General features: G+C 36.7%; 1 protein-coding gene across 4 annotated transcripts in view; it reads left to right on the forward strand.

The window, feature by feature from the left end:
• LOC105219659 (equilibrative nucleoside transporter 1) overlaps positions 1-26,466 on the forward strand; it is an 89,674-nt gene that overhangs the window by 30,695 nt on the left and 32,513 nt on the right. For all 4 annotated transcript variants that reach the window (XM_011195949.3, XM_011195951.3, XM_054225441.1 and 1 more), the window contains 2 exons: positions 15,603-15,771; positions 25,536-25,663. In XM_011195949.3, coding sequence (XP_011194251.2) covers positions 15,603-15,771; positions 25,536-25,663 — 297 coding nt within the window. The remainder of the gene's footprint in view (positions 1-15,602; positions 15,772-25,535; positions 25,664-26,466) is intronic.

A 26,466-nucleotide genomic window follows, 5' to 3' on the forward strand; every position in this document is an offset into this window, starting at 1 on the left:
AATTGGCCTACATTCCCACAACTTTTTAATACTATCCAGATACAATAGGTTTGTTTTTAGTTTAACATTTTCATACTTTCAAAAAATTAAATTCTATCAGCAGAAAAGTATCAAAATAGGCCGTTTGTGAACAAAAAAGTATCAAATCACAAAGTTTAGAAAAAAAAGTATGAAAAAAGATACAATTGTATCAAAACGGCAACGCTGTTAGTGACTAATGTAGAGAGAGTGAGAGGGTTGCTTTCGAAAATGTGCAATATCGGCACATTGCCACGCCCACAAAATGGCGAAAACCGAAATTGGTACAAAGGATCGTCGTGGAAAGGGCCATATTTGAATGTATTTTTTTGTGGGAAGTGGGCGTGGCCCCGTCCCAAATAGGTTTTTTTTTATATATCTTCCAAACCAATAAAGCTATAGAAATCAAACTTTCTGCAGTCGGCTCCCTTAGTCAGGTCAGTTGCTTGCTGACATCACAGCGAGCAAGACGTATGGTGTGATTGTACGCATGCGTGTATGAACAGAAAATACAAAGCTTTTATATATATTATTTTATTTCCATTTTGATTATTAATTTTTTTTATTATTTTTGTAAGTAAGTTCATAAAAACACAACTATTAATATTCCAACATCATTCGCTATTTTAAATATTAATAATAATTAATAATTGTGTTGTTAATTTGAAGTAGTACTACCGATTTTTTTTTGCAAAATTGTAATTTACATAAAGTTTACTGGATTTTAATGATTTCATACACATTTATAAGCAGCAATAACAATTGATTGTATGTGTAAAACTAACGTACACTATAAAAACGATTGTTAAGAAACCAGTATTGGTCCTAATTTCACTAGTTCTAAAAAAGTTCGGGACCAGTAGAACAGAACACTTGGTCAGTTGAGTACAACATTCAACACTCATACACTCTCATGTAATAAATTGTTTGAATGTATGAGTTTGCAAACCACTGCTTTATATCAATATTATCCTCGATTATCTTATTTATTGGTTCCAGAAACACAATCTTTACACACACAGCCTCAAATAATACCTGCTTCAATCGATGAAGCAGCTACAGAATTTTGTTTCTTTGTATTCCAACAAATTAAGTATGATTGAAACATTTGCAATAAATATCCCTTAGTACTTTTTCCTGAAGAATCACTTCCACCCCAATCAGAGTCAACAAAACATATTAAAATATTTTTATAATCAGGTTTCCTAATATAATCTAACTTTAAATCGAAAGTACCCTTAAGGTATCTGAGAACCCTTTTTAAACATCTCCATAATTCTGCATTATTTTTGTTGGTATATCTATTTAAAATATTAATTTATGTACTTAAGTCTGGACGCGATCATATCATAACATACATTAAACCAGTGGTCGGCACTGCTTGGCACATTTGTGCCGACTCAGATCACACGTACGCAATCCAGCAACGAATGAACATCGCGAACGGCTGTGACACTTTGCATAAGTGCCCTGCGCGAAATGCCTTACTATGAATGTCGTTTAATGTTATGTATTATATTTATGGTTTTAATGACAGTAAAGTTAAGGCTTTTATGATATATTTTATTGGTTATAATAATAAAATAACTAAAATGAATAAATGATTACAAAAATTCATGTTTAATGAAATAATGGAAAACATTTTTAAAATTGAAGGCTGTAGAGTTCTCACTGGGTATCCTTTCTTTTGTGCTCACCTACACAGTCACAATTCCTCTCGTGCCGACCACTGCATTAAACAGCGAATTAAATTACGACATGGCGCATCACATCTGTTATCTGAATTTAATGCTTCATAATCGAGTTTACTTGGAAGTGGAGTACTAACAGGTTTACAGTCATTCATTTTAAATTTATTATATATATCTTTAAAGTAAGCGGTTTGATTTAAGCATAACTGATTATTTTTCTGTTCAATTTTGATTCCAATGAAATATCGAATCACAAATACAGTATGCAAAATCAGTATTCGTACACCCAATTTTTTAGACATTTTTAAACCAATTTTGAAAACAAAAACTAGATTTGGATGAAAAATGACTGCAGAATGAAAAATGTATTGATTTTTATATAAAAGTTCTACAAAACCTTAAAATATAGCATAAACACACGTAAAATCCGTATTCCTACACCCCTAACTGATACCTGTAATGAATAGCATAAATTAAGATTAGTACTTAGTGAGATATAATTTTTGTTTAATAACTCGTTTTGCCTCGTTTTGATGATAAGCATCTGAGTTTACTTATTTTTTTACCTCTTTGTTTCGAGCTACGGCTATGCCTTACGTTTTATTTAATTAATTGAAATATATTTTAAAGTAAAAACAACAAAAATTGATGTTATTTTTGTCAAAAATTTGTCCTCTAAGTAGTTTTTATCATTGTGATTAGTCTAAATTTGTAAAATGAAATTTGACAGCAAGAGGCGATAGACTTTTTAATGAGGTATCCGCATACTCTCCTGCACGAATTCAACTAGATCACTTTGTTGTTGCTTTCACATGTAAAATTTTTGACAGGCTAGCAGCGCCCAAAGATAGCGAGCAGAGAAGTGACCAATCGATTACAGCTATTATTTCTCTTGGTGTGCTGTTATTTTTATACTTATGTTATCACAAATTTTTGTTATGTGCGTTTTTGCATTTTAATTCCTCGCTATACATGCATTTATACATACATACATATCAGAGAACGGCAAGGGTACACCCTAACAATAAGTGTACCCGAATCATTTGTGCGTTTACGACACTTAGAGTGTGATCGGAACACTAAAATATGGCTTGTTGCCTTATACTCATAATTTCGAACATGCTCATACGCACAACCTCAAACCGATTTCGTGCTCTTTCTTGGTGCCCACGTCACTATTGATAGTCATAACTTCTAAGTCGTAGATAATTTCGTATACCTGAGAACCAGCCAGCCTCGAAATCCAGCGCAGAATCACTCTTGCCAACAGGTGCTACTTTGGACTGAGTAGGCAATTGAACAGTAAAGTCCTCTCTCGACGAACCAAAATCAAACTCTACAAGTCACTTATCATTCCCGTCCTGCTTTATGGTACAGAAGCTTGGACGATGTCAACATCAGATGAGACGACACTAGGAGTTTTCGAGAGGAAAATTTTGCGCAAGATTTATGGACTTCAGCATATTAGCAACGGAGAATACCGCAGGCGATGGAACGATGACTGTACGATTTATACGACGACATTGACATAGTTCAGCGAATAAAAAGACAGCGGCTACGCTGGCTAGTTCATGTTGTCCGAATGGACGAAAACACTCCAGCCCTGAAAGTGTTCGATGCAGTACCCGCCGGAGGAACCCGAAGAAGGGGAAGGCCTTCACTCCGTTGGAGGGACCTGGTGGAGAGCAACCTAGTTACACTTGGAATCTCCAACTGTTGCCGAACTGCGAAGGAAAGAAAAGAGTGGCGCGCTCTCATCGATTCGGCTATAACTGGCTAAACGGTTGAACGCCAATAACATACATACATACATACATACATACACGAGTTGAGGCCGACGAAAATGCTAAAGCAAAAGGAATGAGCGAAATTGAGAGCACAACACTTGAGACAAACAATATGTGAGAGACATGTGTGTTATTCTTACATTAGCTTCATACATGCATACATATTTGTTTTTGAATATGCACATATATGTACATACATATATGTGAAATGAAAATAAAAAGCCGTGTTTTGCTGCTTCATTGCGTGTTATATATATATCAGAGACCGCCACTCAAAATACACCGCGTGCCTACTCGCATATTTCTCATACTTGTGTATCAAAAACACTTAGCCAAATATGTCGCGGTGGTTTTAACACTCACAGAATTTTTCCACTTAGCTCAAAGCGGTTAAAAAAACACTTAACTCTCTTCTGCTTGTTCATGTTATTACTTAAGCTGAGCGACAACACAAAAAAAGCGGTTTGAGTAAATGACATTCTGAAATTTTAGCAACTCTATGAGTATTGAGTTCATTTAATACTTTGTTGTTCGTTACACGCTCGTTTTGTGTGTTTTGTATGTGATTTACACGAGTGGCAGATCGAGCAGCCGAAGACGCTGTCATCCATGTGCTAAACCCCTGTAAGAAACAGCTGAAGGTCAAATGATCAACAAAACAATAATTAGTGTGTATATGCATGGACAAGAAATAATAATCGCTTTTTTCCAAAAGCAAACTTTGACTATATTAAAAAAGGATATAAATATTTCAATTTTACATGCTAAAAAATTTTTTAATTCTAATTATCGTACGAACAGTCAAAAGGTTGACATTGTTCTTGAAGGGAATGTTCCACAACGAATGACACACTTGCGTCAGCATACATAAAACAACAAAAAAGTTTGCAGTTCTTAATAAGCAACGCACAAAAAACTGACGCACGACAAAAAAAGAATACACAAACAACAATACTCAAGTACACGCGCTACTGGTGATGAGTGTGTCTTGCTTTTTCCTTTGCTGGTCTTGAGTATGATCACCACTTGTCAATGAAAATCAAAAAGAAGAATGTGTAAAACAAATACAATTAATATGCAATAGCAAGTATACTACTGGCTCAGTAGCTTCTCCACTCATAGTTCTTTGAGTAGATGTTAGCTCACAATGCATGTCTATGAGTGGGACACCGCCATCGCTTTTGAAGCAAGTTTACTCTAAGTACGGAAATTAGGCACTCATGCAGTTCTCTGATATATATATATATTATATTAACTTATGTATTCAATTTTATGGTTTACAACAAAGGCATAACATATTTGGTATTTGGTCTTCAATGACTAGTAATAAAAAAATGAACGAAATTGAGCATGTGAATTATTAAAAATGTAAATATAACTTATTCTGATTTGTTCATATGCTTGTAATAATAGTGTAACAATAGTAAACTGTCAACAAATGTTGGTCCCAATATATTCCGCTTTTCAGTAATGACATTGCCTGCTAATGAAAAAACTCTTTTAGACGGTGCACTACTTGCAGGTATTGAAAGAAACTTCAATGGCACCTTTGACAGAAGAGGGTAACGATTTTTATTTATTCCCCACCACTGCAATACATCGAAATCATGACTTGACTGAAATCAGAGTTGTTAGATGGTGCAGCAACTAATGTTGAAAAAAAAATTCTGGTTTTGATACAGATCTTAAGCTTGGTGACGGCTCTGATGAAGTGAAGCTTTCTGTGCTGGATGTGTATGGACTAGAAACATATTGTGTTGTATCACTTTCTTTTGAAATAGAAAATTTTAACATTTTTAAAACACACTGCTCTTTAATGTCGGCCAGGTCTGTATCCTGCATATGGATACCGAAAAACCTTGTGGCTTATGGACAAATTTTTTGACCATATGCCAACAACTTTTGTTTTTATTGTTTCTTTTACAAATTTTTGTAATTGAAGGCAGCACAAAACAAATTGAAGGCGAGTTGCAAGTTTGAATTTCTTTAAAAACTCTTTCGAAGGATTCCAGCAACCCAACTAATATTTTTAATGTTGACCTATTGACATCCATCAATCTCTCGGACCCTTTCTCGCTTAATATAGTGTTAACAGCCACCCAATTATCGTCGATAGATTTCAGCTTTGTGTAGTTTGAGTTCCACCTTGTTGTGCATGAACTCTTTAAAGAAGTGTTTAACTTATGCTGCAAATTAGCTTTCTTGAAGTACCTTGCAATTTTTTTGCATGTCGTCACTGTTTCGTCTACATTCGTTGTTTCTGTAAATGATCGTTCTAAACAATTATTTAAAAGATGACTGCTGCAGTTAAGCCTGATGTTGTTTTCTAATGCTTTTATAATGTTTCGACCCCTATCTTTTACAAATATGATCTCCTCAATGTTTTCAATATTGAATTTTGAGAATACACTTTTAATTTTAGTTAAAAAGTTTTCTGCGGTGCTTTTCTCTGATTCCATTGACTTAAGACCCAAAATTAAGTCATAAAGAATGTTGTTTTTTTGATAATGAATTGTGATACCCAATAAGGTTCGTTGTAGATATTGGTCAGACCACATATCGACGATGGCGCTAATTCTGAAGTATCTGCAGCTATTTTAATTTCCGATGATATCAACCCTATTTTTTCTTCAGCGTCTTTGTGGACTTTTCGACTTAACGTTATTTGACTAGGCAGCAAGTCATCCACATCTATGTATGTCATCCCCATAGGCGACACCAATTTTGATAAAAAAACTGCACAATGCTTTTAAATCTGGGCCCGGCTACTGATGAAAACGGCAGACAATCTTGGACAATCCATTGACTGCATTTTTTAATAGCTTCTGCTTTGTCTGTTGCCGACGCTTTCGTCACTTCCCTTGGTTGCCTTAATGTCATACAACATTTATGCCGAGACAAGTTTGATGTGTGGGCAGCCACAAATTTCAGCACTTTTTGGCAGGTGCTGCAAAATACCCACCCAGCCACGGCACTTTCGCTTCCTTAACAATGGAAAATAAAATGTTCCATATAACACTTCTTCCCTTATGTTTTTGTGTTAAAGTGTACGTTCCACAATCAATTTTACTTTTTATAGAGTCCGGCGTTTCAGTCATTTTGCTTATTCCTTTTAAGGCAACAATTTACAACTGAAATCAAGCACCTGCAAAACAAACCAGCGATCAGTGCTTATGCATATCTAAAAGTTGAAGACACTCGATCTCATAACTGTAAAACATGAGTGTTTCGCTCACAGCCCATTTTTGCGCATTCCCTTTTGTGATCTATCGTTGCTGTTCGCATATTTGCTTTGAGTGCATTGTGCCGTTCACTTATCTACACAAAATTTTTGGGTGTCTGGTGAAATAGAATCGACGCTTACTGTTTAAGTGAGTGACGAAATGCAAAAACACAAAACACTGAAAACGATTTGTGCGTTTGGGTGTGTTATTCTTTTCTTGCTAGATCTTATTACAAGAAAATGTTAAATATTCCACTATTTTCGCAATATTTTTGAACTTTTGGTAATATTTCCATTTAGAAGGGACTCACATGAAACTGAACACAACCTATTGAAGGAGAGGCTTCAACAAGCACAGGAAACGTGACATTCAATTTTAAAAATCTTAGTGAGGGTTTAAGAATGGCAAATGAGCTCTGCGAATTCTAATTTTTAAGAGACAAATTGCTAATGCGACTGCTGTGTATCAGTCTGAATTGAAGGATCTTTCGAAAACTGCTAAGCAAGAAAAAATTACAAAATTCTTCAAACCATTGCCTAATCCTTAAGATAATTAGTTAAAATGTTCAAAAACTTCAATTAAGTCATTTTTATACTCTCACAACAAAAGTTGCTAAAAGAGTATTATAGTTTTGTCCACATAACGGTTGGTTGTAAGTCGTAAAACTAAACGAGTTAGATATAGGGTTATATATACCAAAGTGATCAGGGTGACGAGTAAAGTTCAAATCCGGATGTCTGTCTGTCCGTCCGTGCAAGCTGTAACTTGAGTAAAAATTGAGATATCTTAATGAAACTTGGAACACGTGTTCCTTGGCACCATAAGAACCATAAAAAAGTTAAGTTCGAAGATGGGCGGAATCGGACCACTGGCACGCCCACAAAATGGCGATAACCAAAAACACATAAAGAGCTATAACTAAGCCATAAATAAAGTTATGAAAATAAAATTAGAACAAAGGATCGCAGTAGGGAGGGGCACATTTAAATGTATTTTTTTTGGCAAGGTGGGCGTGACCCCGCCCCCAAATAGGTTTTTTGTATATATCTTGCAAACCAATAAAGCTATATAAACCAAACTTTCTGCAGTCGTTTCTTTTAGCCGTTTCCTTATACAGTCCAAAAATGAAAGAAATCGGATAATAACCACGCCCACCTCCCATACAAAGGTTAGGTTGAAAATTACTAAAAGTGCGTTAATTCACTAACCAGAAACGTCAGAAACTTTAGATAAGAAATGGCAGAAGGAAGCTGCACTCAGATTTTTTTACAAAATGGAAAATGGGCGTGGCGTCGTCCACTTATGGGTCAGAAACCTTATCTCAAGAACTACTCGACAGATTTCAATGAAATATAATATTTTCTTGACACCCTGATGACACTGGTGGAATATAGGCGAAATCGGTTTATAACTACGTCTACTTCCCATCTAACTCAATTTTGAATCCTTCTCACTTTATAATGTATACATAAGGAACCGATAAAGATAGCGAAATAAAACTTTACACAAATACTGTATTTGAGCTGTGACATCACTTGTGGAAAAATTGTCAAAATCGAACCATGACTTTTCAAGGCCCCTGATATCAAACATGAATAACTCAGTGCCTTAGGGTAATTTTTCACCGAAAATATAGGTAAATCTCTAAATAAATTGCGAGAGTATAAAATGTTCGGTTGCACCCGAACTTAGATTTTCCTTACTTGTTTTATATACCTATTTGTTTTTTTTTTTTGTCACCTAGGAACATATCCCCTATTATCCCATATAAATTATCATCCCGGTTTCTGTATTCGCGGCATATTTATGGAACATATACCCCGCGAATAAAGAGCTTTTATTGTATATACATATGTTGCATACTTTTTAGCACATCTTTTGGCTGAGTTCCTCACATTTTTGATCACCTTCTTGCAGTTTCAATACCACTGGAAAAAGTTACAAACATACATACACACATACCTACATACATACCCACATACAAGTGAAGCGTATTAAAAACCATTTACAGTCAACTATATTTTTTATGTGCAGGCCTTTGCACAAGTAACCAGGGGGTCTACTCTGTATTGCGAAATGAAAAGCAATGCGATTCGAAAATCAAATGCGAAACAATGATTGAATTTGTATAAATAGGCAATACTGATCAAAATTTGAAAAATGAAATAAAATAAACAAAAAAATGCATACAATCCGCAGCTTTGTAAACATTATTGTTAATTCAAATAATTGTTTTTGGAAAACGGGTTCTGTTATGTTATGGATGTATTCTCAAAGTCTGCGTTGCACCAAACTCTAGTGAGCTCTTCTTCCAGTTATGGATGGGCCATACATAACAATGCGATCACTTGCAATTCTAGGCGAATAGAAGGATATCCTTCAATCACTGCAGTATTTAATTTATTGAGCCTTCAAAGTAAACTTGCAATCTCCCACTCTAAAAATACAAAATCTATTATACAAATTGCATTAAAATAATATTTTTCAGTCCAGCAATGTCCCACAAAGGTGGCCAGATGAATTTAACTGGTAAATTAGCCATTTCTATAAGTTGGAAGATGCCTTTTTAGCGTTCGCTGTCTCAAATCACCTTTTTTATAAATGCGTTTGTTTGTAATACTTAAACCTAAATGTTATGGATATAGTAATCAGAACGACATAACGATTTGAATTCCGAATGCATGTCTGTCCGTCCATGTGTCCGTACAAACGATAACTTGAGTGATAATTGAGGTGCCTTAATGAAACTTGATACGCGTATTTCTTGGCACCATAAAGGAGGTTGATATTACAACCGCCGATAAAGCTAAGGTGCGAGATATCTTAGCAAAATTAGGTGACTGTATAATATTGAATATAATTAAGCTTGGTGGCCAGAATGAGTGAAGTCGGTCCAGAAATTACGACGGCCCCTATATACCATATTATATGGGGCAATTTGAGTGCTAGCTTAATAAAATTAAATAAATAAACTGTGAATTTCTAAAATGTTCGGTTACACCCGAAATTAGCTCTTCATTACTTGTTTAATATGACTTTTTATCTATGTAAATTAATATTACTTACATTTTGTATGTGCTGCGATAGTTTCGGTCTTGTCGCAAGAAAAATTCAATTTTCAACTAGAAATTCGAATTATAGAGTACCACAAATGCGACAGGGGAAATTTTGATGCGTAATAGCGTTTTTAGACAGAAGAAAATTGATCAATTTACCGGCCTCTGCTCGATTTAAACGTTTATTGATGTCGATTTACCATACAAAATAAAATCTCCATTTATTTTAAATCGACTTGAAAATCAAAAGCAACTCAGCGACAAGAACTTACGATATACGTTCTTTGTCTGTGATTGACTGAATTTTTTGATAAAAAAGCATTAATACTACTAGACGGTAGATGGCGCTGCTGAAAAGTAATAATCAGCTGATGAAATTACCAACTTCTTATGAAAAGCAAAAACAAAAATGTATAACATCTGATCTTAAATCGAGTAACCGGCAGTATAAACGGCAAAAATGGGTTTCTCGATTTAAATTTAAATTGATTTGGCTGTCTAAAAACGCTATAAACATAGTATTTTCTTGCAAATATGAACAATATTTCATTCTCATCGCAATACAGAGTTATTTTTTGTTTGTTTTGTTATAAGAATGTAGTTCTTCCTTTATTGATTTTTCTCAATAAGATCTATCACTTCTACTTTTTATTTCTTCAAATGAATTTGGAGTGCTACTGTGTGCGTTAATTATGCAATTATATGGCAGTGAGTTTTCTTAATTATATAGTATGTATCTGTTTGCGGTCTTTTAATCTTTCACTTCTTCTGACTTTGTTATTATTAATCGGTTGTGAACCTGACGATTTAGATCTGTGCTTATCACTGATACAATTTACAAGATCGTAATTTGTCCAATGAATCAGCCTGTTCATCTCAATTAAGTCTATAAATTTTTTCTTCCGTATTTTCATTGGGAAATTTTGGTTTCATACCTTCCGTAATATCATTCGGCAATTTTGGTTTCATGCCTTCCGTACTTTCTATTCTACCTATGTATTACCTTCTTGGGATGTACCATATTTGTTTTATCTACAAAATCATCACTTGGTGTTATAAAGCCTCTGATATCTTCGTCCCATAATTTAAAACTATTCGTTTCGAATCCATCAATTATACATATCTTTGATTTCTCATCAAATTATTCTTGTACGTACATATACTGTCGAGCCGAACCTTCAAATTCGGTTTTCTATGCCACAGTTCATATGGAGTTTTTGTACTATTCTGCAGAACTTTGCTTGGACTTATGTACATATACATATTAATTAAATAGCACGCTCTTTTTATAACCTCGCAACAAAGTTGCCAAAGAGATTATTAAAGTTTTGTTCACATAACGGTTGGTTGTAAGTCCTAAAACTAAACGAGGTAGATATAGGGTTATATATATCAGGTTACCGTGCAGGCTGGAACTTGAGTAAAAATTGAGATATTTTGATGAAATTTGGTACACGTATGTATTTCTTGGCACCATAAGAATGTTAAGTTCGAAGTTCGAAGAATAAAAACGGACCACTGCCACGCCCACAAAGCGATAACCGAAAACATATAAAATGCCATAACTAAGCCATAAATTAAGCTATGGAAGTGATATTTGATAAAATGGATCGTTCTAGGAAGGGGCATATTGGACGTAAATTTTTTGGGGAAGTGGGCGTGGCCCTGCCCACTATTAAGTTTGTTGTACATATTTCGTAAACTACTAAGTCTATATCAAGGAAACTTTCTAGAGTCGCTTCGTTTAGGTTCTACCTTATAAAATAGAAAATCGGATTATAACCATGCCCACCGCTCATACAAAGGTTATGTTGAAAACTATTAAAAATATTCTAATTCAGTTCATTATACAGAACAGCTGCACAACAAATGGTTTACAAAATTTTAAATGGACGTGGTTCTGCCCACTTATTAGTAAAAAAACATATATCCGAAACTAGCTACCTGGAGGATGGAGTCATATGTAGAAGTTCACGTAAGTTAGGAAAGTTTCTGACTGCCATTCACTTGGGAGTGTCCAGTAACGATTCTTTTGCATGTGGCTCAAGCAGCTCACGACTTCCGGTCTTAGACCAAGTATCCTCTGGGTAGCCAACAGATAACCGTCTGGAAGCGAGATAAAGTGAGAAGGCGAATTCCGCTTATGCGGTTGTGCGTAGGGTTTGGGACCCACCACATAAAAACGAATAACCAATGAATACGAAGCAACAGCCTCGGATGAGACACCCCCTTTTGATGACGACCACAGCAAACGATAAAGGACTATGATTTAAAGGCATGCACCTGGAATGTCCGGACCCTTAATTGGGAAGGTGCCTCTGCCCAGCTAGTTAATGTCCTCGTAAGAGTAAAGGCTGACATCACCGCAATCCAAGAAATGCGATGGACGGGACAAGGACGGAAGAAGGTGGGTCCTTGTGACATCTACTACAGCGGCCATATAAAGGAGCGTAAATTCGGTGTGGGACTCGTGGTGGGAGAGAGACTCCGTCGTCGAGTCCTGGCATTCACTCCGGTGGATGAACGTCTAGCCACAATCCGCATCAAAGCGAGGTTTTTCAACATATCGCTGATTTGCGCCCACGCCCCGACGGAAGAGAAGGACGAAGTGATCAAAAATACCTTCTATGAGCACCTATAACGTACCTATGAGCGTTGCCACCGCCCCGATGTCAAAATCGTGCTCGGCAATTTCAACGCTAGGGTGGGTAAAGAAGGTGTCTTTGGCACAACATTCGGAAAATTCAGCCTCCCTGACGAAACATCGCCAAACGGTCTGAGGCTGATCGACTTCGCCGGAGCCCGAAATATGGTCGTCTGTAGTACTAGATTCCAGCATAAGAAAATCCATCAAGCTACTTGGCTGTCCCCGGATCGAATCACTCACAACCAGATCGATCATGTTGTGATAGATCGACGACATGTCTCCAGTGTTTTTGATGTGCGTACGCTTCGTGGTACCAACATCGACTCGGACCACTATCTTGTAGCAGCTAAGATACGCACCCGCTTCTGTGTAGAAAAGCGCACACGTCAACAAACACAAGGAAGGTTCGACAGCGAGAAGCTGCAATCACAACGACAGCCGAACGATTCTCTACTCGACTTGCACTCCTGCTCTCCGAGGGCTGGTCTGATGAGGATTGTCGTCTCGCAGTGGAGAGAAAACAGACTGCCTACCTCGCAATGTTGCGATCGACTCTTAACATCGCTTATAAGGTTCTATCGAGCGTACTGTGTGAAAGATTAAAGTCCACCGTTAACAAACTGCTTGGACCTTATCAGTCTGACTTAAGACCTGGCAAATCAGCAACTGACCAGATATTCACCATGCGCCAAATCTTGGAGAAGACCCGTGAAAAGAGGATCGTCACATACCATCTATTTGTCGACTTTAAAGCTGGTTTCGACACCACGAAAAATTCTGCATTTCTAGTGTGGCATCGTCCTTCTAAAAATCGCGGAAATCGGGCCATAAGTATTCAAAGCCCCCCTCAGAGCTTCGAAATAATTTTTTACCCAAAATATAAGTGAGTCTTTCAGATATTTGGAAGAAATCCAGAGGGAATAATACGGCTTCCGACCATATTCCGCAAAGAAGCTGATGCATGCACCTTATCAGCTCTTCGCCGCCGTATTTGAATAGCGGCTGGTAATCTATCGGACCCCTTCTTCAAGCGGGTAATTGCTATTCTAATTTCTTCACGGTCGGGCAATGGAACATCTGTTCCATCGTCTCCGATTAGTTAATCGGGTTCGCCATCTCCCGGTGTTGTACTTTCACTGCCATTCAGCAGGCTGGAAAAGTGTTCCCCCCACCAACATCACAAACACGGTATACTCTGGTCATCAACAACTAGATGACCTCTGGGGGTCCTACAGGAGTGTGCTCCGGTCTTGAAACCTTCAGTTAGTCGCCGGATCTTATCGTAAAATTTTCGAGCATTACCCCTGTCGGCCAAATTGTCAAGCCCTTCATACTCACGCATTTCGGCCTCTTTCTTTTTTTGTCTGCAAATGCGTCTCGCTTCCCTCTTCAGCTCTCGGTATTTTTCCCATCCCGCTCGTGTTGCGGTCGATCGCAACATTGCGGGGTAGGCAGTCTGTTTTTTCTCCACTGCGAGACGACAATCCTCATCATACCAGCTGTTTTTTGACTTTTCCGAAAGCCGGTTGCAGCTGTACGTAAGGAGATTGATATGCCGTCCCACTGCTCCCTTATACCGAGATGCTGATGAGTGCTCACAGAGAACAGGAGTGCAAGTCGAGTAGAAAATCGTTCGGCTGTCAGTTGTGATTGCAGCTTCTCGATGTCGAACCTTCCTTGTGTTTGTTGACGTGTGCGCTCTTCTACACAGAGGCGGGTGCGTATCCTAGCTGCTACAAGATAGTGGTCCGAGTCGATGTTGGGACCATGAAGCGCACAACAAAAACACTGAAGACATGTCATCCATCTATCACAACATGATCGATCTGGTTGTGAGGGATTCGATCCGGGGACAGCCAAGTAGCTTGATTCGATCATATTTCGGGCCCCGGCGAAGTCGATCATCGAGGCTGTTGCTTCTTACGAGTATTCATTGGTTTCATTAGTTTTTATGTGGTGGGTCCCAGACGGATGTCTGTTGGCTACCCAGAGGATACTTGGTCTAAGACCGGAAGTCGTGAGCTGCTTGAGCCACATGCAAAATAATCGTTCCTGGCCACTCCCAAGTGAATGGCAGTCAGAAACTTTCTACATGTGACTCCATCCTCCAATTTAGACAAATAAAAATGTAAACAAACCAAAATCTTAAATTCCATCGATGTGCAAAATGGCAAATGAAAACTTATCCATATTTATTTTAACCATCCTGGATCTAATAATGATTGTAGATTCGTTAAGAGATCAGAATATTATAGAAAAACGGTAAACAAAAGGAAATTTGATTTATAAATTCAACTTTTTTTTTCAAATAAATTACATTTCAGCAGAGAGTTCGGGCCCGCATTGGCAACACAATTAATTTTTAAACGAATATATGGAATAAGCTAAACGTTTTATCTGTCCATGATTTAGCCTATTATTAAATGTACTATATACATACGTACTTTACTACACAATGTCAATTCAATACATGGTACGCTATACATATCTTTGTTTTCAAGAATTACTTCACCATTGTTAGAAAATTTGACATATTCCGTATGAAATTCGATTGTTAACCCAGAGTTTTTAATTGGTTGTTTTTTGTTTTTCGGAATATCACGTCAAAATAAAACATTATCTAGAGTAATCGGATTTTGTAAATTGTTGTGTAGTCTCACTATTCCTTTCTTTTTTGCGTACACTTATTCAACGCACTTTACGACTGCGATTTCCACTGACGCATCCAATTCTGTGATTAACTTTTGAATTTTAACGATAGTAACTTCTTTCGTACAGCCAATTGTGGAATTGGGAATCGGTCGGACACTAGTAATTGTGACTGAAGGCAAATCAATTGCAGATCAACGAAACCAAAATTATGTATTACGAGTTTCAACCAATTTTACTTGAAACTCAAAACGCTTTGCCAATCTAAAATGTGGGACTTGAGGACTTGTCAGATAATTAAACAGCTGATACATTTTAAACGAAAATTGTAAACAATACCATGTAGTTATTTTTATGAAAGTTAAAATTCGATAAAGCTTCTAATGCTACACCTCTGCGTATAGAGATGCTATCGATAATACCGAATTTCATAACTTCAACTGCAATGTACTAGTTTGGTTGTAAATCATAATATAGGATCTATTTTATATATATTTTCGTTAATAATTAGATATCTTTATTATTTTCAGAAATTTTACCGATATAATCAGCTTTCTAGAAAACCAGAGGAGGAAACAGATGAAAAAAAGGAGTCCGTGATACCATATTGGAACATTTTTAAAAAATCGTCTTTACAACTTTACAACGTGTTTTTTACATTCTTTGTCACATTATCGATATTTCCTTCTGTACATTCAGGTAATGTTTCGTTTCTAATTGTGAAATCATAAAATACAGTAATTTTTTAGTAAAACAACTATACGTTTACATTTGCGTGCAATTAACTAACAACGACCTGACTCCGCAAATATGCATTCTTGTAAATATTTGTGTAAAATACTTTATTCAAAATTAGATACTGCGGAGAAATGGAATTTTTATTACGAATGTGATTAAAACGGTCGTGAATCTATTTTGCGACACACTTATATTTCACAGTTCGTTTGCAAATTAAAATATTTTATATAATACTCAATACTTTCTCTAGCTTCCATATACCTGATATACGGATTTCCAAACTTCAGTTGGCATTCCATATACAAATATTTAGTATACTCATTTTTTAGATAATAAGGTTTGTAACATTTGGTTTTGAGATTTGATCAAATCTTGGATCATGTTTTGCATCGTAGACATAAATTGTGTCATACATTGAGTAAGATTTAGTATCATATTTTCGATACCTCCATTTGGTGGATTTTGCGGTTGTTGCATTTGCACAGGGTTGCCTTTTACCACATTTGCATAGCTTCCTTGGATAAGGATATTCTTAGAATTACCAGGTTTCGAACTCTGGTCTGTAATTTCTCTATTTTCATTACGAGGGATATTCATCATTTGGTTACGACGAGCTTGAATTCCCAGCGATAATTTTGATTTCAAGTCTTTATATACAGGGCATCCCCTGTAGTTAGCAGTGTGATTTCCTCCACAATTACTGCATTTTTTATTTATATCCTCTTTTTTAAGGGCACATTTTGATGTTGGGTGTAAATCACCACATACCACACAAACACTGCGTAAAGTGCAATAAGATTTAGTATGCCCATACTCTTGGCAGTTAGTGCATTGTACCGGACCATTTCTTTTATGAGGTTCTTCAACGATAATTCTAGGACTGTATTTTAGTTTCATCTATATTGCCTTTTTTCAAAGGCACTATATGAAAATTGTTGGTACCTACAACTTCACTTAGTTTATCAACGAGTGCATTTGAGCTACGCTCACGCAAATATATTGGCGGCGGCTTGGCATTCACGACTGTGGTGGCACCCTTCGCATCGTCGTCCAAACCATTGCTTAGTATGGCAAATCTGTTGCCATTTAAATTTCCAGGCTTATTTGTATTAACCGTGGCGGGTTGAAACTTTTTGGCATTAACCGCTGTCTTGATAGGACTTGATTTCCTTTTTATGTTGACGTAGCGGTCAATGCCAGTCTGTACAGATTGTACTTTTCTTTTTGGTACATGCTCACCTTGCATTGTTTTTTCCTTTGGTGTCCGCTCGTTTGCTGATACCTGCTTGGTTGATGTTGCCTGCTGATTTGTTGTTGCGCACTTGCTGTTTTTTTCAGTTTCTGCTGATCCCTTCTGCTGCTCGGCTGAGCGCTTCGTTGGCTCATCTTTCTCACCGTTGGATTGTTTATTTGCGAGAGCAGATTTTGCAGGCTCAACAAAGCTGAAGTAGGCGTTTAGAGAATGCCTACGACCTTGCTGTTGAGGCTGCGCAGCGCTCATGTTTGTTTTTTTTATTTGTTTGTTTTTATCACTTTTATATGTTCTTTGTTATTTATTGTTATTTTAAACTGATTTGTTTTGGGTAAATTTTGTGTTTTGATTTTAATTTTCGCTTACACAATTTATTGGTTGTTTAATTGTTTTTTTGTTTTGCTTTTATTATTATTTGTTTATAAATGTTTTAACGGAGCGCATTAAACACGTCCGTACTCTTTGAAAGCTCAATGCAACATGATCATATATTATAAATATGTTATAACTTACCTTATAAACTTGTGTGTTTTCATAATAATATTACATCAATAAATTGCGAAATTATAAAATGCTCGGTTTCAATTCATTTTTTTTGCTATTATTCTCCTTGGCACATTTTTCTGCACAAATAATGCAACTGGCTGCATTTATTTTACCCGACACACACTTGTAATAACAATACTATACTGCGTACGAATACCAAATATGTGTCACCAAATACCATCACTTTACCATCTGAGCAATGTAGTATTTCACTAAACACAGCTAAAAATAGGTAAAAGCCAAGGTGACAGTTTAGTCAAAGTGACTTTTCAAAAATAAATAAATTAAATGGAAAATAAAAAATTTGTACACAAGTTTTTTTTTTTTTTTCAAAACGCCAGGTTAATGTATCGCCGAATTTTGATGGCCGTATGTGACCGGCTTTTATTTCATTTCAACTACTTCTGTGCAAAAAATACATATTTTTGCCTTTTTTTGTAACATTAAAAATTTCTTTCTCCGTTACACTTATGTAAATATTTATTGTTTAAATTTTTTGAAATATCTGATGTCTGTGAAACAAAGCTGGTATTTGAGTTTACTACAATTCGATGTGTGTCAATGTACGTAGTAAACACAATACCATAATGAATTTGATTTTTTTCACTTCAATTAAATTGAAACTGAAGACTGCCAGTATAATAGTTTCGTTCAATAACTGTTTGTAACACCTAAAAGTGAAAGAGAAAAAAATGGTTTTCATCCAAATATATTACTTTTTTCTAGAATTCCGGAGGTTCATCTGTATAATTATGAGCAAATTCAGTACCCCTTCATTGGGATAGATGTGAAACAAATGATTTTTTTTTTTGGCGACTATGCCATGATACCCAACTTTGCGGAAAATTTTGTAGCAGTTTCGGCACAAATATATTTAAACACTTCATTCACATTTTCAATAATATTTGTTGACTTAATTCAAGGGCTAACTTTTACCATATTTTCTTGTTGTCGCCGGATTGACAAAATTTATGCACGGCTAAATCGAGTTTTCGATGTTAAAATTCGGGTTTTTTAAATTGTTTACCTTGCGCTGAACGGAAGAATATATTCTTGCAATAGTTTACCAAATTTTTTGGAAAATTTTCCCACTTTTCCAAAATTTAATAATTATTTTCTATCCGCACACTAATTTCTTTCCCTTTTTGGAAACAAAAAAAAAACTATTTAAAACTATTATTGAAACACTTCACAAAATTTTTAAACAATTAATTAGAGCATCAGGAATAAAAAATACACAAGTAGAAAAAAACTTCATGAAAAGTAACGGTAATATCAAGTTAAGCAAACTGAAAGCAGATTTATGGTGCCTGTTTTCATGTTGTTACACTTAAATCCCGTTATCTCGAAATTTAAAGAGGATTTTTGACTTTTGTTTTTGTATTTTGACCTTATTGGCTATGTGTATATCTAAACTCCGTTAGCATCCAAACCCATTGGTTAATACCTTGGTACATTTCTGTAATCTAACATGTTTAAAAAGAATATGTCTACCAGCCTACTTGAAAGCAACGCTCTACCAAAGCACCTCAATCACTTGGTGTACATTAGGGATGGCCATTAAAAAAACATAGATGTTTCATTCGATATGATGCATCGAAACTTGACATCTATGTTATGCGGTGCATCGAATGAAAATATCGATGCATAGAAAAAGTATTACTTTTACCGAAAGTTATTAAAAATTGCTTTTACTGCAATAAAACTAAAAATTAGGTTCTGAAATAATACAATTAAAGAAAACTTCGTCAAACAATTATCAAAAATATAATAATATACAATGATGCAGCAACAGTTGCTAAGTATTTGAAAGCTGTTTTATATAATTTAGGAAATTGTGTCTATAAAATCGTTCCAAATATTCGCCAGATTTTCTACTATTCTACCAACTGGCGCAAATGTGTATGGATAGATCGTCTGACATATCCAACCAATATCCAATTTATTTGGATTAACTTATGATGATCAGTCCAAATACTAAAGGAGTATTCAATTTTATCAGAACTATCTGAAGAGTCCATGTCCATCTCTTCGGCTGCTGTAATAGCATAAACGCGGTATGTGGCTTTTTTCCAAACGCTAAATAATTTACTGCTGTTATCATACTGATAGCATTTTCAGTAACAAATGTTGATATTTTAGTTTCATTAATACCACACTCTTAGCATGTTTTAAAAGTTTAAAAGTTTTTGAACAAGTACAGCACTAACAGCCGATTTCACGAAACAAATTTAAGTGAAAAATAATTAAGTTCAGTTTCACCATTTGACTTAATTTGTATTTAAATGGCCACGCTTTAAAAATTTCAGTTATATAATCTCATCGAAATGCACAGTTATTCCTAGGAAATCTTGCATTTGTGTATGGAACAATTTTTGATTGCTTGCGTTTTTCGTTTTAAAGCAATTTCCCAGATCCAATAAAAACATTGTTGTATGAAATAAAAACATCGATTCATCAAAAATATCAACCATCATTCGATGCATCGAAATTAAACGAACATCGATGCATATCGGCCATAGTGATAAGCGATATTTCACTATCGGTGCTTTTTACACTGTGATTGAAAAGTCGCATATAGCAAATGCGATAAATTTTTGTAAATTGCAGTTCAATAATTTGAGTTCAGAGAAGTTCAGTGATTTTGTTCAACCACAGTACCTATAGGAGTTCAGTAATTCTAATTCGATAACTGTACCAATAACAGTTCGAGAATTAGTAATCACAGTTCAGTAGCAATAGCAGTTCGAAAAGTAGCAATAGCAGTTCAGGATCACAGTAACAATTTTAGTTGCGGTGATGTGATTACAAAAACAGGTACGTTTTGGATATTGTTAAAATTAATAAATATAAAAATGTACAAAATTAAAAAAAAAAACAAGTAAGGAAGAGATTTCAACTATTTTTGCCACCTAGCTATATTCTATCCAAGATTATATGCTCACTAAATTTTACTGAATCAGTCTCACATATTATCCGATATAAATGGTATAAAGTATATGGGAGCTCATGAAACATGGGGCCTTGAAATCCGTTACAATTGGTGTCAAAACAAATAAAATTCCATAGGAGATAATGGTTAAGTTCAATGATTAAAAGATAACACAACTCAAAAAGAAGTTGGAACAACGAGGCCTAACAACGAATGGGTTGAAAGCTGAGTTACAAGCCCGGTTGCGAGGGGCCTTGGAAGAAGAAAACATCAACGTTGACGAATATGTTTTCGAATCGGTGTTAAAGGAATCGACAACGAAAATAGAGGAAAAGGAAGAGACTCCAAGTCCGTCAGGAGTAATGGACATGAACATGTTTTTGTCTGCAATGTCTAAAATGTCGTCGCAGATGTCGTCACAGTTTGAAGCGCAGGACGCACGCTTAACAACAAAGTTATGCCAACAAATAAAGGACCAAATGAAAGAGCAAATAACAGAGCTATCATCGCAAATGTCAGCACAGTTGAAAGAACAGGACGCTGGTATATCACAGGTGACATCACAAATAGCAGAAGTATCAACACAGAATTCAGAGGAGCAAAACAAGATAAAGGCTGATGTGGAAGAACTGAAAGATCGCTTCCGTGATCTGCAACTAAATCGACCAATGGTGTCAACAAGTTCTGTCAAAGTCAAGACTCCATCATTTGACGGCACAACTCCGTTCCACATTTTCAAACTCCCATTTGAAAAGACGGCAGTTACAAACAATTGGAGCGCGGAAGACAAAGTCGCTGCATTATTCGTGGCTTTAAAGGTGGCTGCTGCAGAAATTCTACAAACTATACCCAACTGCGAGCCAAGCAGTTACGAAGCGTTGATGGGTTCTGTAGAAAGGCGGTATGGGAGTGAGCACGGAAGACAAATTTTACAAATAGAACTGCAAAATCGTAAGCAGAAAACTAGTGAGTCTTTACAAGAATTTTTCTATGGTAGAGTACATAGAGGATATAAAAATCCAAGGTTTCGTTAATGGTATACGAGACGAGAATACGCGCTATGCTGCACTAGCATTTCCAAATTTGACTTTTGCAGAAACGGTATCTTTTGCTCTAACGCACAAGACTGCCTCCTTACTGAGCCATAGAACATCTAAAGCTCATCATGTAGAAATAGAAGAGCCTGCCTGGACGAAGAAATTTTTTGAAGAAATGCATAAAATGCTGGAAAAATCTGGAGAATCACATAAGATAAATTATGGCGTGGTTAAGTGCTTCAACAGTGGAAAAAGTGGTCATATTGCACGTAAATGCCATATGGAATCTAATCAATCCAATAATCTAGTTGGACGCCAACGCAGAGCTGAAGAACACCAACCAACTCTGAAAAGCAACCAATCGTTAAAGTAAGCCAGTCGAAAGGGGCGCGTGCTGGCTCCCCCAAGTGAATACAGATCTCAATCTCTCTGATATATAGAAATATGAATAACGTTACCGTTAGTGGATGTGTGGACGGTAGAAAGCGCATACTGACTGTGGATACGGGCGCAACATATTCCATAATGCCTTCGGATCTAGTCAACAAGGAAATAAAACCAGCTGGGGCAAGGTTTCGTACTGCAACTGGAGATGACAATTAAGTTCTCGGGGAAGTAACATGCGAAATTGTAATAGGAAAGATAGCCGTGTCATAATTGGAGTAGACTTTCTAGCAAGTAAAGGAATCAAATTAGACATGGAAAACAGAATTATGACTTATAATACTAATTTGGAAGTTCCTCTTAGGTTTTGTTATGATAACAAATGCAACATTAGACGAGTGTTAATAACAGAAAATCAGAAGATTCCACCAAAATCAGAAGCAATTATTTGGGCAGAAATAGATGGAGACTATGGGACAGACACGTTGTGGGTTGTTGAAGGCGCAAAAGAATCTACACCAAACTTATAGGAAAAACCCTGGCTATGACACGACAAGGCAAAAGAGTTCCATTAAGAGTCCTTAATAAGTGTAAGTCACCACTCACAGTCTCCAAAGGAACTATATTAGGGCAGTGTCGGGAGAATGAGGCCGTAATAAATTACGAAACATATCTTGAAGGAAATTCTGTGGGTAAAAACCATATTTTAAATGAGATTAACGCTTGGACCGAGGAACTAGAGGTAGACTATAAAAAGAAGGCCAAACAACTTCTTCTCAGATACTCCACCATATTTGATAAAGATGAAACCAAACCAGGTAGAACCAAAATTGTGAAACATTTCATCAACACCGGAGATGCAAGACCAATACGCCAAGCTCCTCGCAGCGTTCCATTAGCCAAACGAGAAGTTGTAAGCCAGACCATCCATTACCTAGAATGACACTCTAGACTCGCTATCAGGCACGAATTGGTTTTCAACAATATATTGCAAAAGTGGCTATTGGCAAGTGGAGCTAAACGAAGAAGACAAAGAAAAAACGGCTTTCAGCGTTGGAGATGGTCTATGGCAATTCACTGTAATGCCCTTTGGGTTATGTAACGCTCCTGCAACTTTTGAGCGACTTATGGACCAAGTGTTAAAAGGATTGCACTGGAAGACTGTTTGGTGTACCTAGACGATATCATCGTGTTGGGTAAAAGTTTTGATGAGCACATCAAGTACTTGAAAGAGGTTTTGCAACGCATAGCCAGCGCTAGTTTAAAACTGAGCCCGAAGGAGTGTTCACTATTCAAAAAGGAAGGGAGTTATTTAGGACACAAAGTGACAACGAAGGGCATTTGTACACCTCAAGAAAAAATAGAGGCAGTAAAGGATTGGCCCAGACCTAAAAATGTACATGAATTGCAGAATTTCCTTGGACTGTGTACCTATTACCGACGATTCGTTCCAAATTTCGCCAGCGTAGCTAGTTGCCTCCATGAACTCACGAAGAAGAACAAAGCCTTTGAATGGAATGAAGAACAGGAATTGGCCTTCTAAACTCTGAAGGAAATATTGTGTACTGCGCCAATGTTAGCATATCCAGGTCCAGGCTCAATGTTCGTCTTGGCTCAAGGATGCTAGTGGCTATGCAATAGGAGGTGTTCTATCACAAGTGATTGACGGGAATGAGAAAGTGGTCGCGTATTATAGCCAGACGATAAGTAAACCAGATAAGAATTAATGCGTAACCCGAAAAGAATTACTGGCGTGGCAAACATTTTCATAAGTACCTTTATGGCCAGCGATTTCGAGTAAGGACAGATCACGCAGCAATAAAATGGCTTTTGCAGTTCAAGATTCCAGAAGGACAGTTGGCACGGTAGATTGAGAGACTCCAAAGTTATGACTTCTCTATAGAACATCGCAAAGGTAGTAATCATGGAAATGCGGACGGGATGTCCCGTCGTCCTTGCAATTTAGAATGAAGACATTGTTCGAGAGCTGAGGCCAAATAAGACATTATAGATGTCCGATTAATGACAATAACTTCGACAGAAGGCTGGGATCCAAAGGAATTACGAAAATGTCAGCAAGAAGATTCAGATTTGCCAATGGAACATCTGTTCGATTGGGCAATCGGGTTCGCCATCTATTCATCAACAACTAGATAACCTGTGGGGGTCCTACAGGAGTGCGCTCCGGTCTTGATAGTCGCCAGATCTTTTCGTAGAATTTTCTGTTGTGCCAAAGACACCTTTTTTTACCCACCCTAGCGTTGAAATCGCCAAGCACGATTTTGACATCGTGGCGGGGGCAGCGCTCATAGGTACGTCCCAGGCGCTCATAGAAGGTATCTTTGATCACTTCGTCCTTCTCTTCCGTCGGGGCGATAATAAGCGATATGTTGAATAACCTCGCTTTGATGCGGATTGTGGCTAGACGTTCATCCACCGGAGTGAATGCCAGGACTCGATGACAGAGCCTCTCTCCCACCACGAATCCCACACCGAATTTGCGCTCCTTTATATGGCCGCTGTAGTAGATGTCACAAGGACCCACCTACTTCCGTTCTTGTCCCGGCTGGGTTAAGGGTCCGGCCATGTCAGGTGCATGCCCTTAAACCTTATAGGGTTATACACATATATTAAAATGTCTGTGCAAACTGTAACTTGGATAGAAATTGAAATTGAATTAAAATTTTAGTATATACTTCTCATGTAAACTATGATAGCTTTATCTACCAAACTGTCCAGGATCATTTCCTTATTCCACTTCCTTATACTGTTTAAAAATCTTAAATTTCATGGTAAAAAGAACACAGAAGGTATACAATATTTTAAATGGGCGTGGGTCCGTCCACTTATGGATCGAAAACCATATCTGGAATTGAAAATAGGCGAAATCGATTCACAAACACTACTACGTCCCTTATACCACAAGTTTTTTTTTACCAACTGGTTCGTTCACTATACAATATATAAGTTAAGCACCTGTGAAGATATCGGATCACATACTACTGTGGCAAATCCCGTATGAATATTACCGAAATCAGACTCTAACTTTCCAAGGCCCCAGATATCGAATAATAGGACCTCAAAACTTTCGTCTATTTTTTATTATATTATTATCGGTAAATCTCTCAGATTGTCTAACGAAATTCAAAATACATGTGTTCGTTCCAACTGTGTGCGTCTGTGCAGATATTTTCAAAACCATGCCAATATTTCCTCTAGCCCCAATATACCTCATATTCGCACTTTCAAACTTCCGGTTGACTTTATACCATATATATCGGTTAATATGTAGTTCGTTGGCAAAAATAGTTAAAATCGGTCTGGGAATTACCTCAGCCCTCATATACAGTTAAACCCTAACTCAAATGTCTCCAATAAATAAACGGAGAATGTGTTTTAAATAGATTTAAGAATATATAACATATTGTTACACTTTAAACGAGCAGAACAATAAAAACAAAAATAATAAATTCGTCTAACTGCAGCAATTTTGCAGTTCTTTGATTTGATTACTTAAACCAATCATAACACATTTAAAATATATTTAATACTATTTTTTTTTTAACTTTTATAGATATAAAGCTGTCGACGTCGTCAAATTTCATTATACAGTCACCTGTTCTCTTTACTTCGGTGACTTGTTTCCTGACCTTCAATCTCTTTGCAATGTTAGGGAGTTTGACAACATCGTGGATGCAATGGGTAAATATTAAAGACTTTTGTACAATGATAACCAGTCAGCTAAGGAATTCAGTTAATCTATACTACTATTATAAAGAGGAAAAATTTGCTTGTATGTTTGTAATGAATAAACTCAAACATTACTGTGCCGTTTTCAAAAATTCTTTCACCATTGCAAAACTACATTCACCTCGCGTAACATAGGCAATTTTTATTGCGTGTGCAGTGTCTTGAAGAAGAAAATATTAGAAATAGACAAGCTCGCAGTAGGGCGTCGAACTCTGAGCGTTCCTAACGCCTTCATAATCAGAGAGAAAGACAACCTACACCCAAGGCTAGAGGTAGTAATCAAGTTTTACACCCATATTATGTATCTATAATAGCCTGAGTTCAGCCGCCTTCAGGCTATCGTAGCCCGAAATATACATTAAGAGAGGCTACTGGCGAATATGACAGGCTACTGATCGCCAGTCGCCATTTTTTACATATTATCTATTACTATCAACCCTTTTTATAGTATCCAAATATGTCAAAAGCAGGCTACTGATGGCAACAGCCTCAGATGAGAGACCCAATTTTGATGACGACCACAGCAAACGTATAAAGGACTATGATTTAAGGGCATGTACCTGGAAGGTCCGGACCCTTAATTGGAAAGGTGCCTCTGCCCAGCTGGTTGATGTCCTCGTAAGAGTAGAGGCTGACATCACCGCAATCCAAGAAATGAGATGGACGGGACAAGGACGGAAGAAGGTGGGTCCTTGTGACATCTACTACAGCGGCCATATAAAGGAGCTCAAATTCGGTGTGGGATTCCTTGTGGG

Source organism: Zeugodacus cucurbitae, chromosome 2 (assembly GCF_028554725.1).
Source record: "Zeugodacus cucurbitae isolate PBARC_wt_2022May chromosome 2, idZeuCucr1.2, whole genome shotgun sequence".
NCBI classification, from domain to species: Eukaryota; Metazoa; Arthropoda; class Insecta; order Diptera; family Tephritidae; genus Zeugodacus; species Zeugodacus cucurbitae.